This window comes from Cygnus olor, chromosome 1, assembly GCF_009769625.2.
Source record: "Cygnus olor isolate bCygOlo1 chromosome 1, bCygOlo1.pri.v2, whole genome shotgun sequence".
Taxonomy (NCBI): Eukaryota; Metazoa; Chordata; class Aves; order Anseriformes; family Anatidae; genus Cygnus; species Cygnus olor.
In genome coordinates, this window is record NC_049169.1 from 186,684,192 (window position 1) to 186,702,602 (window position 18,411).

Sequence of the window (18,411 nt, forward strand, 5' to 3'; positions counted from 1 at the left end):
GATAACCCTGGAATCGCCAGCTTTTCCATAGCTGCCCCTTTTCTGCTGGGACCTGGAGAGGTAGACGTGCTTTCTAACCCACCCTAGATAAATAATTGCAGTGCCTTCTCACTCACTGGGACAGAGTAAGAGGGACTCTGATGATCTGGATGTTAACACTGCTTTCCAGCTCCAGTGGTGGCTGCCTCCAAACTTCCAGTCAGCAGTACCTGTCAGACACGCTGCCTCTTATGAGAAAAGTGAAAGAAAAATTTACATCACCGGAATTTGTACACATAGATTTATCAAAATTCAGGTCTAACCCAGTAATGCACAAAATTAGAATATTCTCCCGCCCTTGTGTCCTCTTGTAAGTAGCATCAGAAGCAAAACAACCTCAGGTTGTGGTTAAGGGGACGAATGCTGATGGGTTTTTACCTTAAATTCTGTCTCACCTGGAATATGGAACAAACCTGTTCTTTAGTCACTTTGGTTTCTTCATCCTCTGATGAACCTGAGGAGGATAATGCCACTGGTACCTGCTGGAGGTGGAGTTTGGCATTCTCTGGGTAGGTAGAGCTTTAACTGTTGGGAGCGGTCCATGGCGTGAATGTGCACGTAGGTAAGTGCTTAAAGGAGAAGAAAAGATTATTATTTAAACCAGTTCTTCTTTGGGATCTGCTGTCTGTATGCATGTTCCCAATCTGCCTTCCTCCTTGAACCCCCTGAAGGATTCCTGGGAAATGGACGCTGAGGAAAGCTGGCAGCATGGGGCGTGCCCTTTTTTTCCTGTGTGGTTGTGAACAGGGTGTTTTTTCTTTCCACTTCTCAGGTCGGGAACTCAGTTTCAGGTGTTTGCGTACACGTTCCCTCCTAAAATAGGAATGTCTGTAAAGGTAACACACCTCAAAGTGCAGTTACAGCCGTGCCGCTGCAGCTGACCAACTCATACGCCCGATCTGAAGCGTTGTTCTCCCCATACGGTCACTTCTCCGTAGGGGTGCACCATCCTGGGCAGCTCCCTCGTGCTAAGTGAATCTGACTCGTTGCTTCGTGTACTACAGAGGATTTTGCCAGCAGTTTTCTGAGGGATGTAGAGCAGAGGTGAACCAGAACTAGGTAGGGTTTGGGGTCAGACTCCCAAACACTGTTGATCCACCTCTATTTGCCTAGGTGTCATCGTTTTCATATTCCTACGGGTTGGTCTGGACAGAATAACTCAGTGCTACGATCCGAGTATTTGGTAGCTTGTATTCCACACAGCACAGACAGCTTCGGCTGTGAAACTGGGCACCATGATTTCCAGGAGTTCATGTGCTTGGCACGGAGAGGATAATTAGGAGGAGAAGGAACATGAACATGCATCATCTGCTCCGCTGGGAACGACTTAATGGTGCAGCTCCACTTGGAGCAATGCTGCATCCCAGGCATCAGAACCAGTGCTGAGTAGGGGAGAGAGATGATTAGTCTGGGACAGTCTGCAGAATTTCAAAAGGACAAAAGATGCATCCTGGAGGTCAGTGCGCGGCCCGCCAAAGCAGCGATGTGACGATACGAGAATTCCTCAAACCCTTTGGAAAATTCAAAGGGCTTGAGGTTAAAAAAAAATGGCTGAGAGTAGCCCCGTTTAAAATCAAAAGCAACTCATCTCTCTCTGTGCTTACCAACAATAAAAGCTAGATTTCCTCTCTTGACCACCGTCGTGAGCTTTACTAGTTCTGACGTTCCCCCTGTTTACTCCGAGAGAGTTTCTTGGCTGTTGTGGTCTTTTTACTAGACAGCTGGCTTGCAGGAAGGAGCTGCTTCGGTGACAGTTCGGCAGCTGCAGAACGACAGCTGAGCGCGCCCCCGGGAGAGAGCGCCGTCTTACAACAAGGCCAGAGGCTGTTGAGCAAAACCTGCTGCGTGTTGTAACTGTGTGCTGCGTGTTGCACGCTGTCTGGGAGCGCTGGAGCCGGAGCTGAGGCAGAAATTCAGGGATTCTCTTGGAGAGCTCTGAGCAGCCAACAACACGCCCTTTCCATCCACGGTTGCTGGAGGAGGTGGTGAGGTGCGCTGTGGTCTTGCTCAAAGAATAAAAGTTAATTTTTGTTTTTAATCTTCAGCCCGTTTCGGTCAGTCTGTGCTTATGCTGTTTCTGCCTCTTGCCCATTTTATTAGCACTTCACAGATTTCTTCATGAGTAATTAAGGGATATTCAGCAGGCAGCTCGTGAAGATCTGCGAATGCCGGAGCTGTACTTTCTGGGATCAGACAGTAAGGTTGGGGGAATTACTTTCATTTTTTTTTTTTTTTGGATGGAGATTGTTGAACAACTAACGCTAATTGCAGGCAGTAATTTCAGGTTTGGAAAACGCTTTTATAGAAACTTGATCAGCTTAGTTCCAGCACGATGCAATTAAAAACAACCCCACGTGTTGTGTGCATTTACCAGAGTATAAAATACCCACGTTGTGGAAAGTTGTGTAGAAGTACAGGCTGTAATATAATGAAGAAAAGCTGTTGATCCCAAAGGTTACTGGAGTTGCAAGATTTTGAAATACGGAGGAACTCTGAAACGTGGTGGGTTTTTTTGTTTGTTTTTTTGGGGGTGTTTTTTTTGGAACTATCACAAGGAGGACTGAACCCAGCTCTGTTTTATACCCGTATGTGCTTTCTGCTTGGTGCCCAGAGGCCAAGCTCTTCCCACCTAGCCTTCCCTCCTGCATCACCAGCTCCTCTCCCTCCTCTGCACACTGTCGTTCTTTGTCCTGGTGTTATCTGGTCACAGGGTAGTGAGCCAGTGCAGCTTGCTAACCTCACAAAGCTCTCCTTTATTTATATATATATATACTTATTTATTACCCTTCTAGGGTAGTTTTCTTACAGAATTGAATCCAGAAGAGTTCCAGTAGAGTGTGGTTAGGTAGAAGAAGTAAGGAGAGCGAGACCTTCCTGTTTGGCGGTGGTGAGCTGTTAAGCTTGTGCTTTCTCTCAAAATTACTTTAACATGAATAACCTAAATTTTTGGGGGGTTCTCTAGAACCTGAGCTGAAGCTGTCTGGGAGCCCTTACACCGGAGGGAAGGGGCAAAGAGACTGGGTGAGCCCAGCCCAGTGATTTCCCTGTTTGCAGCTTTCTGAGGCTGCTGCAGAGTCGTGCTCATCGCTCAGAGGCTGCGCTCAGTCACCTCCGTAACTACAGCCCGGCCCTTCTCGCCTGGGGTCTGGGCTGTTCGTTTGCCAGCTGCAAGAAGCTCTCTCTGCACCTGTTTCATCTGACTCGGTCTCTTTAAGGCCTCTGGGAATTTGTCAACTGTTTTTCCTTTGTGGTCACGTTGTTTGAGTACGTTGAGGGTTTTTAGTTGCCTTGCCAGGTACCAAGTCAGTGACAGGGGCTGTGTAATTCAGAGTTAGGGCTGCTCAGGTCTCGATAACAAACGGCCAGCTGTTAAATTTTCAGCTTCCAAGGCATCAAAAGCTCACCTTCTCTGCATTTTCAGATACCACCCTCCTTCCTGCTCCGGTGCACCGGTCCTCAGTGGTGGCAAGTTGTTTCCCACTACTTTTCCACCAACTTTTTCTGCACGTGTTGGAAGGCTGCTAGGAGGAATCCCGTCGGTGTTCCTGGAGCACCAGAGGAGGCGGCGGCTGTCTCCTGGAGCGGTGCCCTGGAGGGCTGCTGCAGCATCTGTACCTCTGCACCTCGCTGCAGCTGTTTGGCTGGATTTATTTTTGGACAGGAGGGATGCGTGTCAGGCAGTTGGAGGGAACCGAGGTAGTAATCAATCACGTTTGTAACCCAGCAGCAAGTTCTTGCTCCGGGGGCTGCGTGCTGGTTGTGTGAGGAGAAAGCAGAGGGAGTAAAGCAGGGTAGCAGGGCACGTCGAGCATTGACTGTCGGTGGAACAACCCTGCCTGAGCAGGGTGTCCTGCAGCTTTGGAACGACGCAGATATCCCATCGGGAATGAGCGAGAAGGCTGCTCTGCCATGCCCTCGGGTACCTTTGGTACAGACGCAGGGAGAAATCCTGGTGAAGTAAATGTGGTGTCGCAAGAACTGGGCAGGACCTCAAGGGTTAACCCTTCATTTTTGCCTCTGTCCTTGCTGGTATTTGGCTGAGGATAGTCATATATATTCTTCTTCTTGAACAGGGCTTAAATTTTAGTCTAGAAAAGAATTTCTTTGTACTGCTAAAATGTCCTAATTTATTCTTTGTGGGGGGAAGTTCCTGGAAAATATTACAGAGCAGAATGAGACATCACCACAGGAGGTACCTGGTAGTATTTTAGGAGAACGGTAACTTCCAGGAGGAGGTGATGTGTGCTTGTTTCTGAATGCGCTCTGTTCATTCTTTTATACACCAACAAATGGTTACGTGAGACAGCACTTTGTGTCTTGAAGCTTTCCCAGCAAAAGTGGAGGGCCACTGCTGCCCTTTTAAATAGGGAGAGTGGGGTGGGTGAGGAAGGGTGCCGTTCTGATAGTCCCAAGAGTGTGAGGGAGAAATGGGATAAGCAGGTGAAAATCAGGCATGCTTCTGGACATGCGCTGACGAGACACAGCTGCCTGCACTTGCCCATTGTGGTTCCTTTCTAAGCACGCATGGAGAAGATCTCAGGTTAGTGGCCACATCATTTCATCAGTAACCACCACCAGGAACAAAGTTCATGAAGCGTGATGCTGCTCAGTAGTAGTTTCCTGATTTGCTGCCTCAGGAGGCAGGCTGGCCGTGCAGACCTCCTTTCTCCTCTCCTCTTGGAATCTGCTCAGGATATGCACAGCAAAGATTGTCTGGATTTTGGGCAACATCGTTGACATCTGTTGATGTTGTCCTCGATTGCCTTCCTCTGTTTGCCACGGAGCAAAGCCTCGGTGTAGCATTCCCAGGCAGTGTTTGTCCCAGCTCTTCATCATGTGGACGCACGACATGAGCACAGCTGGGTGTCTGTGTCTTTCCTTGGCTGTCTCACAGGTTGACTTCTGCTCCTGGCTTTAGGTTCAGCCCTGCAGGGTATGCTAGTTGTGGCCTTGCTCAGTTGTGTGCCTGGTGGCAGCCTGCAAATAACCCTTGCTGTAATGTGTCTCCTCAAGAGCTTTTAGGGACTGTGTGCCTTTCCAGAGGATAGAAAGGTCCGAGATGTCTCTGTAGTTCCAGCTGCCAGCCTGGTACGGGTAAGATTCACGTTGCCCTAAGGTAATCCTAGCTGTGGCATGCCAATTCTGATCTCCAGGCACACACAGCGAGGCAGGGATTGGTTTTAGCTGCGCACCAGCCCTTCGGTGAAGAGGTGACATCTGGATGTTACGACCCTTGAGCAGGTGGAAATGAAGTAAGCGCAGAGGTTGATCCCACAGGATGGAAAGCATCACTGAACGATAGGTAGAAGATGGGTAAAATGCTGTACAAGTGCACTTAGGTGAATTCAAGTACATCTTAAACTAATGCACCGAGAGCTTGTGTTTCTGAGCAAGGGTGCACGGTGCCTTTTTTTTTGGCTGCTGTTGTGTGCTAAGAACTGGTGACCTTAACATAGAAAACTTCGTCTTGTAACAAGCCGTATCACTTAAAGCTTGTGGAATACCTTCAGATTTTATTTTTCCCAGGCTTTATGGACAGAAAACTTGAAGTGAACCAATATTGAGTAAGTAATTTTGAAGTTACTGCGGTAGTTCTAAGTGGCGATGGAAAAGTCAAGTATGTAATTCAGCTGCAGAATTCTGCAACCAGATTTCTTTGAGACATAATTTCCTCTCGTTCTTGCCTCGCGTGCTTTACTTATCATTTGAATTGATGCTATAGGGCATTAGTGATCCCGTTTTTGTCTTCTAATCTTTCTAATCCAAAAAAAGAATGGTCTTGTGCTTTGATTGCATGGTAGTTCTGTGCACATCACAGTTAATTTTATAGCATTGTTATTTTACAGACTCAGTTTTATAACTAGGACCTTAGAGATTGTGCTTCTTTTATGCCAAATGTTAAAGATCTGCCAGTGGGGCCCTTACGCTACAAAACCATGTGTGTGTGTGCATATGTGTCAACATGCACGTGTAAATCTGGGCAGTAACATGTTACGGAGCGGTGGTCCCTGCATTAAAAGTCACATCTCCAAGTCTGGTCGTGACGCTCACAAGCAGGAAGATGAACCCAGCAGATTCCATTTTTGATGGTGTTGTCAGCCTGGTAGGGCTGGGGTTGGTGAGTGGAAGTGTTCAGCTTTTGAGGGCAGTGCGTGTTTTGAACTGCTTTCTGTGGTTTAAGAAAGAAGTGGGAATTGTAACTATTTTTAAATTATCTATTTCTGAAGGTCCGACAAGAATTAGTTGAAGAATACGAGCAAGTTAAGAGCATTGTCAACACTTTAGAGAGCTTTAAAATGGACAGACCTGCAGATATCCCCGTATCCTGTCAAGATGAGCCTTACAGAGACCCCGCTGTTTGGCCCCCTCCTGTTCCAGCTGAACACAGGTAATGAGAGGCTCAGGCAGGGTGGATGGAATAAAACTGGTTTGCCTTAATTTCAAGTTCTTTTTTCATTCTGATTGTATTTGTAACACGAAAATCACATTTCATTTATACCCTAGTCACTTCTAATAAAGCTTAAATATAATCCGTTGGGGAAAAAATGTAAATAAATTACAGTCAGATTTGTTACTGGAGTTCTAAAGAAAGTCAGGCTTTTATTCTGGTGGGAGGGACTAAGTCCTGGAGCTAGAATCTGCTGGAGAGCTCAATGAGCTTTTGGTGACAGTTGCCTTTGTCATATGGAGAGAGAAAACTTTTCCACTTCAATTTATTTAAGCAGTTGAATTTGTTTATGGCTGAGGGCTCTGTAAGGAGCTGGAACTGAAGGAGCTGGAAGGACAGAGTGGTTAGAAACTGCTCCCTAGTTAGAGATAATATCACCTTTATTTAATCAGCTGGTTAGTTTGGTTAGCTAACCATGTTCTGCTATACATGCTGGTTTTCCTTTTGTAACCACTCTAAAAGTAACTTCAGCTAACTAATAGTTTTCTTAAAATAAATTGCATGTGTGTTTTGTGAAATTCCTGTTTTTACCCTAATAGAACTTGACACAGGTTGTTGGAAGAAATAAACCAAAACAAATCTAATTTAAATACAAGAATAAAGGTTAATATGCCAACATTCTTCTAGTATTTTAATAACGAAGAATTTTGATGTTTGTGTACTCGTATATTCAAAGGAAAAAAAGGAAAGTGAAAGATCTGGGTTAGCAGAAAGAAATGCCAAGTTTATGTGTAAATTCATGTGCTGTATGATTATCAAACAAGCTGTTCTTCACTTTAAAAAAAAAATAAAAAATGTAAATGTAAAATTAATATTAACTTTGATTCCTTTAGTGAGTGGTAGAAATGATTATCAGAATTTTGTGGTAATGCCATGGGAAGTACAAGATGTATTCCTTCTCATATCTGTTGTAGAGGTAAGGGCCCAATAGTTCGTCTGCATTTTTAAGCTGAAATTTAAATTTTGTGCAAATAAGTAAGGAAAACTAGCCACTCTTGTGTGCTGTTAAGCTTGATGAAAATGTATACAAAGCAAAATGCAGCAGTTTTATGCAAGACTGCGTATCCATACGTACCCCTTTTAAGTCATGTTCCACGAAAATGTTTTTTGCAGTTAGCAAATTTTGAGTTACTCAGAGCAAGACGAAGTAGAAGATTCAGGAGGGAACACTAATTAAAGTTGGGTGACATTTCTGGCCACGTATTTCAGTTTTCTGGTTCAAGTTTTATCCCTAGAGCAAAATGACTGTGACACCTCGTCATAAAAACAAATTCTGCCTCCTCATGCCACTGCTGAGTTCCCTTTGATATCGTGGGTGATGCACGCAAGTATAGGTGCTTGCAGTTTGGCTCTGCTTGCTTTTGCTGTCTGGGCAATTACTACGTTTTGACATTTTCAGGGGAATTAAGTTGGAGGTAGGAGGATTTTTTTTTTTTTTTTAATTCTCTCTTTCTGTTTTGGGGCCTGTCAGAGTTATTAGCCAGTATTTATTTTTTTTTGCTAGCAGTGTCTCCTGGCTGTGTAGGACTTGTGCATATGAATATAGCCTGGTATATTCTTGTGATTTAGAGTCAGAGGAAACTGTAATTCTATCTCTTTTACCAAGTTGTTTCCTCTCTTGTTGCAAGCGTACAGGTTTGTTGTAAGATTTGTACAATAGTTTTGGCTGATAATAATATTAATAATTTTCTTTTTTTTCCCCACTGTTGAAACTGTGTTTTGCCATTTTTCTGTCTTTGAGTGTTAGACAAAACTAGAAATAGGTTGCAGGATTTTCAGATATCAAGAGCTAAGACGCAGGGGCTTGTCAGCTCTGATGATAATTCACTAAACGCCATTAACGAACTACTAGAATCCTTCCTCCTTAACACTGCTCTCTTTGCTCTGTTTCTAGCATGTTTTTGTTGTGTTTTTTGTTTTGATTTTTTTTTTTTTGATCGTTAGGGCCCCGCCTCAGATAAAACGTCCCAACCGAGAAGCAAAGCCCTTGAGGAAGGACTCCCCAGGACTGCAGCCCCGGGGGCCCGCGGGCAGAGCGCACCCGGCCTCGAGGAGCGACAAGTCCGCAGGCAGCCGCGACAGGGAGCCAAGGGCTAGAGGGAGGGATGACAAGGTAAGACGTGGGGGGAAGGAGCTGCCACGCACAGGTGGCTAAGGAAGCATTCATACTTCCACTTATTAAATACAAATTTTAAATAAGAAAAAGAAACCACAATAATCCTGACTCTAATCTGTCAGGGTAAAGTCCCTTCTCCCCCCTTTTTTAAAAAAAGGGGTCCAATTCATGTCTTGTGTAAAGATTTCCACATAAAAAGTACAGAAGTGAGACCAGAGCCCTTCTCTAGACTTCAGTCATTACAAAAAGAGTTCCACAGTGCTGTCGCTGCTGCCATGCCAAAGTAAAATTGGGTGTGCATGGAAGCCTAGTAGGGTTTTGTAAGTGATGTGGTGGTATGCAAATGTGTGCCAAATTGTCTGAAATTACGTATTTGAAATTGGTGTGAAGGAGATCCAATGAAAGCAAACCCTGAGCAACTTTAATTTTCTTTTGTTTATGAAAAAGCTTTTGTTATTATTATGGTGTTTAGGAAGATGCTTCTTGGAAAGGCTTTGTCTTTTTTTTTTTTTTTTTTTTTAAGAAAAAAAATAACAATTCAGTGAATTGGAGTAAGTTGGGGATTCTTTCCTCTGTGGGCCCATGACAAAGAAGCAGTGCTGAAGTGATAGAAAAGCAGAAACAGTGACTCACTGTCAAATAATGATGTCAAATCAACTGATATATAGGAAGGACTGTTTTGTGGCTGAGAAAAATGCCTGCGTGCGCAAACTGCTTTCTGAGACGCTTGCATTTTTAAATTCAGCTGTGGAGTCAGTGCTGGGAACACGAGGAATCTGTGGTATACGTGATTCAAGTCCAGAGTGTGCTGTAGTGGCTTTCCCTTCCTGACAGACAGCGATACAAGAAGCCCCTTCCTACGGGGCACACAGTCAGCGTTGTATGGATCTAGGCAGACAAATAAGAAAATATTTAGTCCAGTTTCCCTCCAGATGACTTCGGTTAGTCTCTTTGTGGCCCTTCTATTACAGGTTGTGTCTCAGTGCAGGAAAAACTCAGAAGATGCACTCTTTCCATCATGAATTGCTTTTCTGATATTCAGGAAAAGCATTGAGTAATATCAGCCCTTGTTACTGCTAGCAGGTGGGGCCAGGCACATCTTCAGCAGTGCCACCGAGTGACTGCACGGTTAAAGTGTAATCATTTTAGAAATCTCTCGCCTCTGGATCAGTAAGATTTAAAATAACAAGGGTATGTCCTACAAGCTCCGAAAAGCTTGTAAGGATCTGCGAACTTGTTTACAGTTATGCCAGCTACACAGGGACTTGGAGGCGTTGGTTGTGACAGGTTCACCAGCTGTGTTCGTGTGAGGCAGCCTTCAGAGCCTCGGCTCTAACGAGGGTGAACTGGGCTCTAGAAGCTTTCCTGGGAAGAGTATTACCAGGGTTTACTATAAGGAGCCCACACCAACATGACTTGTACAATACTTATCTCTGGGAATAACACGATTAGTGACACTGCTGCTGTCAGACAGAGGAAGTCATGAAGGTCTGTTTAACCTGGTACGTTTTAAATGCTACCCTCATCTGAATAAATCGGTCACTAGGTGGCAGAAGGAAAATAGCTACTAATGTCTACTCAAAAAATGTGTTCTTTTTGCATTTTTCTAGCTACCTGGTGGTCATTTTACTTTCTTTGTCTGAGGTATATTTGCAAAAGTCACACCAGGTTACAACTTCTCCTGTGTTGTTTGGTGATTTATGTAAGGAACCCATGGTTTTCCTTTGAAGAAAATTTTGAATGAAATAGTAAATAGCCAGGCAAGGGAAGTGAAAGAAGTTAAAGCAACTTCCTATGTTTTATACACAGGCATGAAAATAGTTTTAACTTCCCTTTCAGCTTTATCCTATCTTAGTTTGCAAGTGTTGTAGGCTTTCATTCTGGAGTAAAGCTAAGAGAAACTTCCATCTGTGGCCTAGTATGTTCGTAGAATCGTAGAACAGCTTGGGTTGGAAGGGACCATAAAACCCACCCAGTTCCAACCCCCTGCCATGGGCAGGGACACCTCCACCAGACCAGGTTGCCCAAAGCCCCATCCAGCCTGGCCTTGAGCACCTCCAGGGATGGGGCATCCACAGCTTCTCTGGGCAACCTGTGCCAGGGCCTCAGCACCCTCTGAGGAAAGAATCTCCTCCTAACCTCTAATCTGATTCTCCCCTCTTAGAGTTTAAAGCCTTTCCTCCTTGTCCTGTCATTGTCTGTCTGAGCCAAAAGTTGCTCTCCATCTTTTTTATAATATTAAGTATTGAAAAGCTGCAATGAGGTCACCCTGAATGTTGAATCAAAAAGTTCATTAACACTTTATGTTCAGTTAAAAACAACAGTTAAAGCATTTCCTAAGATGTTTGCTGCAGCACAATAGGTTGTACCCTTTCCTGGCTATATTACCATGCAATATGCATATTTATTTCTAATATTTTTCAAGCAGCTATAGCATGTATATTTTAAGAGTATCTTGCCTATGTGTGTGAAGCCTTTTATCACTGTTTCTCCTTCCCAGGCCATATCATCTTTTCATTCTGGCTGTATCCATCCTGCTATTAGGAGCTTTAACCTGACTATGCCTGTAAAATGGCCTTTTAGAGTGCTCTGTAAAATAATTTCGAACCGAAACCCACACGGATGGTGTTTATCCACTAAACCCTTACATTTACACATCCCTTTTTGTAAAATAACTGCTTTCAAGTGGTGCTTTCTTCTTATTTCCATGGGAAATTGTTAGGCTGGTTCTCAAGGTACCTTCTGCTGCATCATTTCCAAGAATCGTAGCTTCTGTTCGATAGTTCAGCTTAAAGAGGTGGCACGAATGTTACCTTGTCTGTCTTTTAGAAATTGCATAATACCATACCTGAATGCTTTTAGGAGTGGTCTTTAGATTATTTTTGATCCTCAGTGGGCAAGGATGGTTGCTGCAAAGGATATGAAATAGCGAAGGGCTGTGCTGCTCTGTCAGGGAAGTGAATATTAAAATTGATCAAGATGTGATTTTAAAATACCATAAAAGAGGTTTTTTGCTTGATTATTCCAGCATGCAACATCAGAAGCATATAGGCAAGGCAGATTATGGAAAAGAAGACGTGAGATGAGGTAGTTGCACGTAGGTGGAAGTACAGACCTCCATGAGCTGGGACTGGAAGGCTTTTTAATCTCCATCCCAGAACGCTGAAAGAACTGGTAGGCGATATGGCAGGGTTGGGAGCAGGGATTTCCAGTCAAACTTCCTGGGTCTGCTCTTGTCTCAGGGGAATGGTGAGCTGTGTTGACCATGCCTGTATTTAGACGGGACGAGGAAAAGCGATCCAGACAACTGGAGTTGTTAATTTTATCTAAACAGTACGCAAAGTTGTGGAACAAATGCAGAATGGAGGGAAATTGAATAGCTTGAGCACAGGTATTGCCTTTACTAGCACTTCCTGTGAAAGAAAGAACTCAAACAGAGTTTGAGTTAATGTCTTAGAGAAAGAAATTCATCTACCTGGGTGCCACATGGGAATTAATTAGTTAATCTAGAGAGCGTATGGTGGAGAAGAAGAGTTGGGGAGGAATTAGGCAGCAAGGGGAGTTTAAACCAAAAATATCAGTCAACTGGCAAATCACCTATGGATTTCCTCAAGACCAGGACTCTTATTTTACCTTTAAGTTAATGACCTCGGCACAAAAGTGCTGATTAAATTTGCTGATGTCACTGAGCTGGGAAGCACCATCACCGGTTGAGGAGGATGAGCCAAAAGGAGTTGGATGTTGTGGAAATGGGACGGTGGTCAGCGGTGCGGAGTGGCAGGCCATGCCCTCAGAGACAGTAAGGACAATTTCTTCTGGAAGAGGGGAGCTCAGCAGCTGTGGAGAAGACAGGCTGGGATGTATCAGCAGAAATCATCATGTCCAACTTTGGCACGTCACCTTTTCCCTGGTGGTGATGGGAAGGGCGGGCTGCCCGAGTGAGGTGCCACCTTCAGCTTTGGCAGCACAGGGTGTGGAGGGCATCTGGCAGTTGTTGCTGCTTCTGTGTGGTGGGAAGAGCCTGCAGGAAGAAAAGGTGTCTTCGTACCCCGTTCTGGTCATCGCAGCCCCACGGTTATCCTACGTGAATGATCTGCTGGAGGTTGACTGCAAGGCAGCAGTGTGATGGGAGTGAGAGTGAAATCCTCAGCCCAGCTGGATGAGAGGAGAGATACTGATGCTGTTACAGGTGACACTGGTGAGGCACTGGTGGGGCTGTTCTGTGTGCATTTCAGCAGCCGTGCTCCACAAAGATGTGCTCGTGTTGCAAGAGGGGAGAGAAAAGGGGTTGGTAAATGAGGGCAGAGCACAGGTGTGCTGCGAGCACAGCAGGGTGGTGGACACAGCAAAGAGACGGCTGCTGCAAGCAATGCACAAACCTAGTGCAAGAGCAGAGAGGTTCAGTTCGGAAATAAGGTATTTATTCCAGTGAGGGGGTCTGATACCCCTTCCTGGTGGATTTCTGACTGCGTTGAGGTCAGGACTTGTCTGAGGAGAAGGTTTGGGTGATGCGATTGCCAGGGGGCTGGGTGGGAGCGGTCTCTTGCAGTCCTGTACGCCTCTGTCTGCGGACAGGCATCCCTGGAGAGAAGCCATCACTGCAGCCTTACTTAAAGCTGGGAAAGAGACGAGGATATGGCTGGGGAAATCGTGCTTACTACGAGAACATGTCACTCAGTCCTGCTGCCTGCGCCCAGGCAACACGCTTTCCTTTCTTTCAGGTCTCCACTCACCTGTTGACAGAGGATTGAATATTGGGCCAATTTGGGACCAACCCTAATAATCTTATTACACACGTGACTGTAAATTCTTTAAATCTCACCAGGACTAAACCCCCCAGACGCTGAATTTCACCAAAATGGCAGCAGCATGACGCTGACAGTGCGTCTCCCGGTGGCGTCCCCTCTTGCTGTCCCCCAGGAGGCAGGAGAAGAGTCCCTGGGCCAGGGCTGGGCCTTCTTTCAGCTATATCACACTAAGAGCCCACCATCACCTGGGCTGATTTATTTGTTTATCCCTTTTTCTTTCCCTCCTGTTCTCCAGCAGGCAGCCCTGCCTCAGGGCCATGGGTTCGAGCTGCTCCAGCCTCTTCCACCAGGCGCAGCAGCTGAGCAGCTCGCCCTGCCTTCTGAGCTGCCCTTGCTCAGTTTCACCCTGAAAAAGCAACACAGCCGATGCGTTTTGAGAGGCACAGGGAAATTCTTCCACTAGGAAAATCAGTTCCTTATAGACGGATATGAGAGAAATTTTAACAAAGAGACAGCAAATACCTTTTGCTTTACTGTGATTTTTTTCTATAGTTACATTTGGATTCCATTTTCTCTCTTCTGAAACCTTCCGAACTCCACAGGGCTTTTTCTCTCCCTTTCCTTTCTACGCCAGGCCGTTACGTTTTTGACAGCACCTTTTTGTCTAACCACAACCCTCAGCTTGATTTCCATTGCAGAAACCCTGAGCTGGGAGCACTGAACAACACCGCGTTCGCTTGGAAGGAAGAAATAAAAACAGGGGAGAGATAAACTGCTCCCTCACCGGCCTTGTGGGCAAACGGCAGGCAGGAGGGGTGCAGTCGCTACCTTTGTCCTTTCTCCACTGTGAGTTTATTTGTGTTCTCTCCAGCTGCCTCTCAGGCCTTCGCTGAGGCCGCTCTTGTGCCGCCAGCTGGGATTCTTTAACTTGCTCGCTGATGGCATTTAGAGGCTGAGTTAGAGAGCCCTAAAGCAGCTCCTTGCTCGGCCCCCTTGGGTAAAACAGCGCAGCTGCTTTTCGGGCACGGCCCAACGCTGCCGTCGAAGTGCTTTCTGTCGTCAGAGGCCCAAGAGAAGGAGGAGCACGAGCTGTGATGCTTCAAAGCGAAAATATTGCTTCGACCCCGTCAGCTCGCCGGCGTTGTGGAGGCATTAAACCAGAAAGTGGGGGCTGCTGGGGGCAGAGGCAAGGCTGGGCTTGGCCTCTGAATGGGTTGCAGCTTGCTGCAGAAATGACTGGACTTAAAGACGTCTGGATGATTGGGGAGCTTGCTTAGGGCTTTCAGTGCTGTCCTTAAATAAATATGACCTTTTTGCAAGCTTTTAACTCTTTACGGAGCTTGCTTGTGAATGAGAGAAGGGAAAATGGATAGCTTGCAGGAGAAATTGCTGGGCAAGAAGGCTTTATTTAAACACTGGGAGAGACCCTTCTCGGTTTTCCTTCGTCAAAGACAGCGGGTGTAAGAGCTTTGTGTTCTTCTGTCGTGGTGGGGTGCCCCTGGCTGAGCTCGGGCAGGGGGTGCAGCAGGGGTAGCATCTTCCAAACAGGCTTCAAATGGTCTGATCTTCAGCCAGGTTGCAGTGCAGCACAAAGTTCCAGCACCGTCTCCGTTCTTACACGAGTTGCATTCGTGCATTCGGCCGTCCAAGGAGTGTGTCAGTCATCTAAAGAGTGGTTTAGCACTGGTAAGAGAATCAGGTTCACTAATTTAACCAACCAACCCACCCACTGTGACAGGTAATGAGGTTTGGCATGGGTTTGTCACCGTGAGCTGCATCCCTGGAGAAAGCATTGTGCAGCTGTGGTGGCAGCAACCACAGGTGTTTGGGGACTCTTCGTGGCGTGCAGGGTGTGAAAATGTTGGTTTTGCTGCCCATCGTGGTGCTGTGATAGTTGCATTAAAGCTTCATATCTCCATGTGGCTCGAGCGGAGGCTAAAGCAGACATTATTGCAATGTTTTAATGGTAAAGGATATGTGCAAAGAAAAATGTCCTTACGAGCCTGTGTGACTTTCACTTCTAGGGAAAGAAAATACCCCAGGAAGGTGTTGGTGATGGGGAAATTCCAAAATTTGATGGAGCGGGTTACGACAAAGACTTGGTTGAAGCTCTTGAAAGGGATATTGTGTCAAGGAATCCGAGCATTCACTGGTATGAGGATTTTCTCAATCGAAGTGGTTTTGCCAGCATGGAAGAGGGGAGGAATTATTCTTCTCTTAAGCCTTTAAAACAGGGAGCCATCACAATCTTATACAATTGAGCAAAGCAAGATCTTTTGGTTTTAACAGTTTATTAATTTGATTACAGTCAGGCTTTTGCTGCTAACTGGTATTGCGGTGCAGCGCTTCTCTTGCAAGTGCTGCCGAAACAAAGGCATACTCCAGAGATCTCTAAAGATACTGCTTTGGTGCTCACATTATCCAAAACAATTTTTAATTAAGCAGCTCAGAGTAACTTGAGTCGAAAATCATTTTTTCCCTACCTTTCACAAACGGATTTAGTTTTAGGTCGTGGGATTATAGGAGTGCTCTCACGAGGCATACACTGGCCTGCTAAAAAGGGATGGCACCGAGTGAAAAGCTTTTGTTTGTCCTTACGTAAAAGCAGGAGGAATATTGCTGTACGGGAATCTCATAAAAGTTTCTCCTTGCACAGGGATGACATAGCAGATTTGGAAGAAGCCAAGAAATTATTAAGAGAAGCTGTCGTTCTTCCGATGTGGATGCCTGATTTCTTCAAAGGGATCAGAAGACCTTGGAAGGTGGGGATTTATTTGGTGTCTGAGTAAATGGCAAGCCGTAGTTACATACGTCTGCTGTTTTAGCATGTGTGGATGGCTGCAGTAGATGGCTAAAATGCCAAACAGGAAAGTTCAGGAATTTGTTCGTGAAATCCTCTCGTAACGATTCAAGTAAAATGTGCTGAAATAAACAGCTGGAAATGGATGCGGATTTTACACTAAATAATTCTCTAGTGTTTACTCTGTGATTGCTTCTTGATGTTAATACTTTCTGTATGTCAGCCTGTACACATTAGCAAGCATATAGGGTACACTGAGAGAAGCAGAAACACTTAATGGAAAGCTCTGCTTAATAGAATGGCTGCTTTTCAGCATTTCACCGAGGAAAGCAGTTGTTGGACTGTTTTATTCTGCATATGCCAGCTCTCTCTCACGCTGACTGCAAACTGCAGGCAACAGCAAGGATATGGGGCTGGGCTGGGCTCCTGATGGACCAGAGATGAGCTCAGCTTGGGCCTTGCTCAGACCTAAAAATGAAGAGGAGCGAGGAGGTTGGCGGGTGTTACTGTAGCCAAAAAATAAAATTATCTTGCTTTTGTCATGGGATGGATTGACACTTGTTTGGGGAATAACTAGTCACAACATAGGGGCCTTCTGGTTACGGGGAAGCATTTGGTGATAAACTGAGGTGAAGAGGCTCTGCTGCAAGTTGTCTGCCATCCAGAGTCTCCAAAGAAATGGCATGTGTAGGGAGTGCTGTGTCCATGAGTAGTTTTTTAGTACGCTGGCTCAGCAGCATACATCAGACCTTGCGTTACTAACGCTTGCCCCATCTTTTCCTGTTTGGTCCTTATACTTCTCTCACGTTTAGGACTGGCCTTCAAAGCTGTCCTCCTCCAGCCTGAGCCACCCCTAGATCCCCCTGCGCTGTTTATTTATGGAACAAAGTGCTGCAGCAACTGACGAGTGGAAGACGTGTCATTCCTGGGGCTTGTGTCTGCAGGCAGCAAAGAGGGGAAGTTGGAAGGGTGGGAGGCAGCAGCAGGAGCTGTGGGATTGCTGCCTGAGGGAAGCTCACGGAGGTTTTAGTTGTGGGGAGAGAGTCCCAGCCTAGGTCAGCACATCTTCTGGGCCTGAGCTGCGTGGCCTTTGGGGTTTAGTGTGTTTGTGGTCAGTGCCAGTGTGCTCGAGGTTAAGCAAGCTGGATGAAGCCTAGATATTGTGGGTCACAAGTGTAGAGAGATTTTAATGTCTATTGAATCTCTCTCCCTTCCTCTTGGCAGAGAGGAATTTGATCCATTCCTTCTTAGGCTACTGGGGCACTACCTGTCCAGCCTTCAGAAACTTTTCAAGGGATTGAAGAGCTGCTGTGCTGCTTTTCCACCTATTAACATGCCTAGAGCATGCAGTGGCCATCTGTCTTTTAAGGCAGATATCTCAGCAGGCTGCAGGGAATGTAGAGTGCCAATGGCTTGTCTCTCCAAATATTGTGGCAGTAGATAGAGAAACAACAGCCTCGTCTTCGGAGTTAGTCTCTTTCTCTTTGCATGAGATTATCCTTTCTTGCTGGCCAGTATCACTTCTGAAAGCTAGGTGGTTGCAGACATGGAAAAAAGCGCTAAGATTATTTCCTCCCTTCAGCGTGAAATGCAGACTGATTTCTGACGAGTCCATGAAGAGTCTTCATTGTTAGCCTTTTCCCTGGGGGCTTGTGAAGCTGTAACTCTCCTGAATTTATTTTTCACGTAGAACAGCGTGTATTTTCCCTACTGTTGACCTCTGACTGTGCTACAAGGATGAGAAGTTCTGAAGGGAAGGCTGTTTCTCGCGGTAATCAGTGGAGCAGCAGGCATTTGTTGAGCCTGGGCGTTCAGGACAATAACTCAGGGAAGAGGCAGCCAGATCTGGTTTTGGATGTTCAGACGCTCCTGAGAACAATTCCCACGACAGCCCTCGCAGTTTGCCCCTGCATTCATGCTCAGGACAGTGCCTTGCATGAAGGAGCCAGCTGCCTTCCCGATTCAGCACTGGGCTGTGTGCTTGCAGCCGTGGGTTTCTGAGGGTCCAAAGGCTTGCTCTTTCTTTTCCTCTGAACTGTTTTGTTCCAAGGAGGCCCGGTTGCTCTCTGTGCTTCCCACTGCTCTGCTAGTGATTGTTACAACAGCAAGAAGTAACCCCGCAGTGATTTCATCAAAACACTTACTCCCCGTGGTGTGTTTCAGCTTCTTATTGGAATACTTTGGATTAACAGAGCCTTAGAGGAGGAATAAAGAAGCCTTTGTGTTCGTCAAGGATTTTAACTAGTGAGTAAGTGGCAGC

The 18,411-nt window shown here is 45.8% G+C and overlaps 1 protein-coding gene across 7 annotated transcripts in view; it reads left to right on the top strand.

Annotated features, from left to right (window-relative positions):
• Window positions 1-18,411, top strand: part of KATNAL1 (katanin catalytic subunit A1 like 1) — a 39,953-nt gene that overhangs the window by 9,055 nt on the left and 12,487 nt on the right. For 2 of the 7 annotated variants that reach the window (XM_040543886.1, XM_040543888.1), the window contains exons 3-6: window positions 6,267-6,427; window positions 8,432-8,600; window positions 15,376-15,503; window positions 16,008-16,113. In XM_040543886.1, the coding sequence (XP_040399820.1) occupies window positions 6,267-6,427; window positions 8,432-8,600; window positions 15,376-15,503; window positions 16,008-16,113 (564 nt within the window). Of the gene's footprint in view, window positions 1-1,180; window positions 2,060-3,322; window positions 3,997-4,030; window positions 5,604-6,266; window positions 6,428-8,431; window positions 8,601-15,375; window positions 15,504-16,007; window positions 16,114-18,411 lie in introns of those variants that run through there. The other 5 variants (XM_040543891.1, XM_040543889.1, XM_040543890.1 and 2 more) reach the window with 5 other exon arrangements.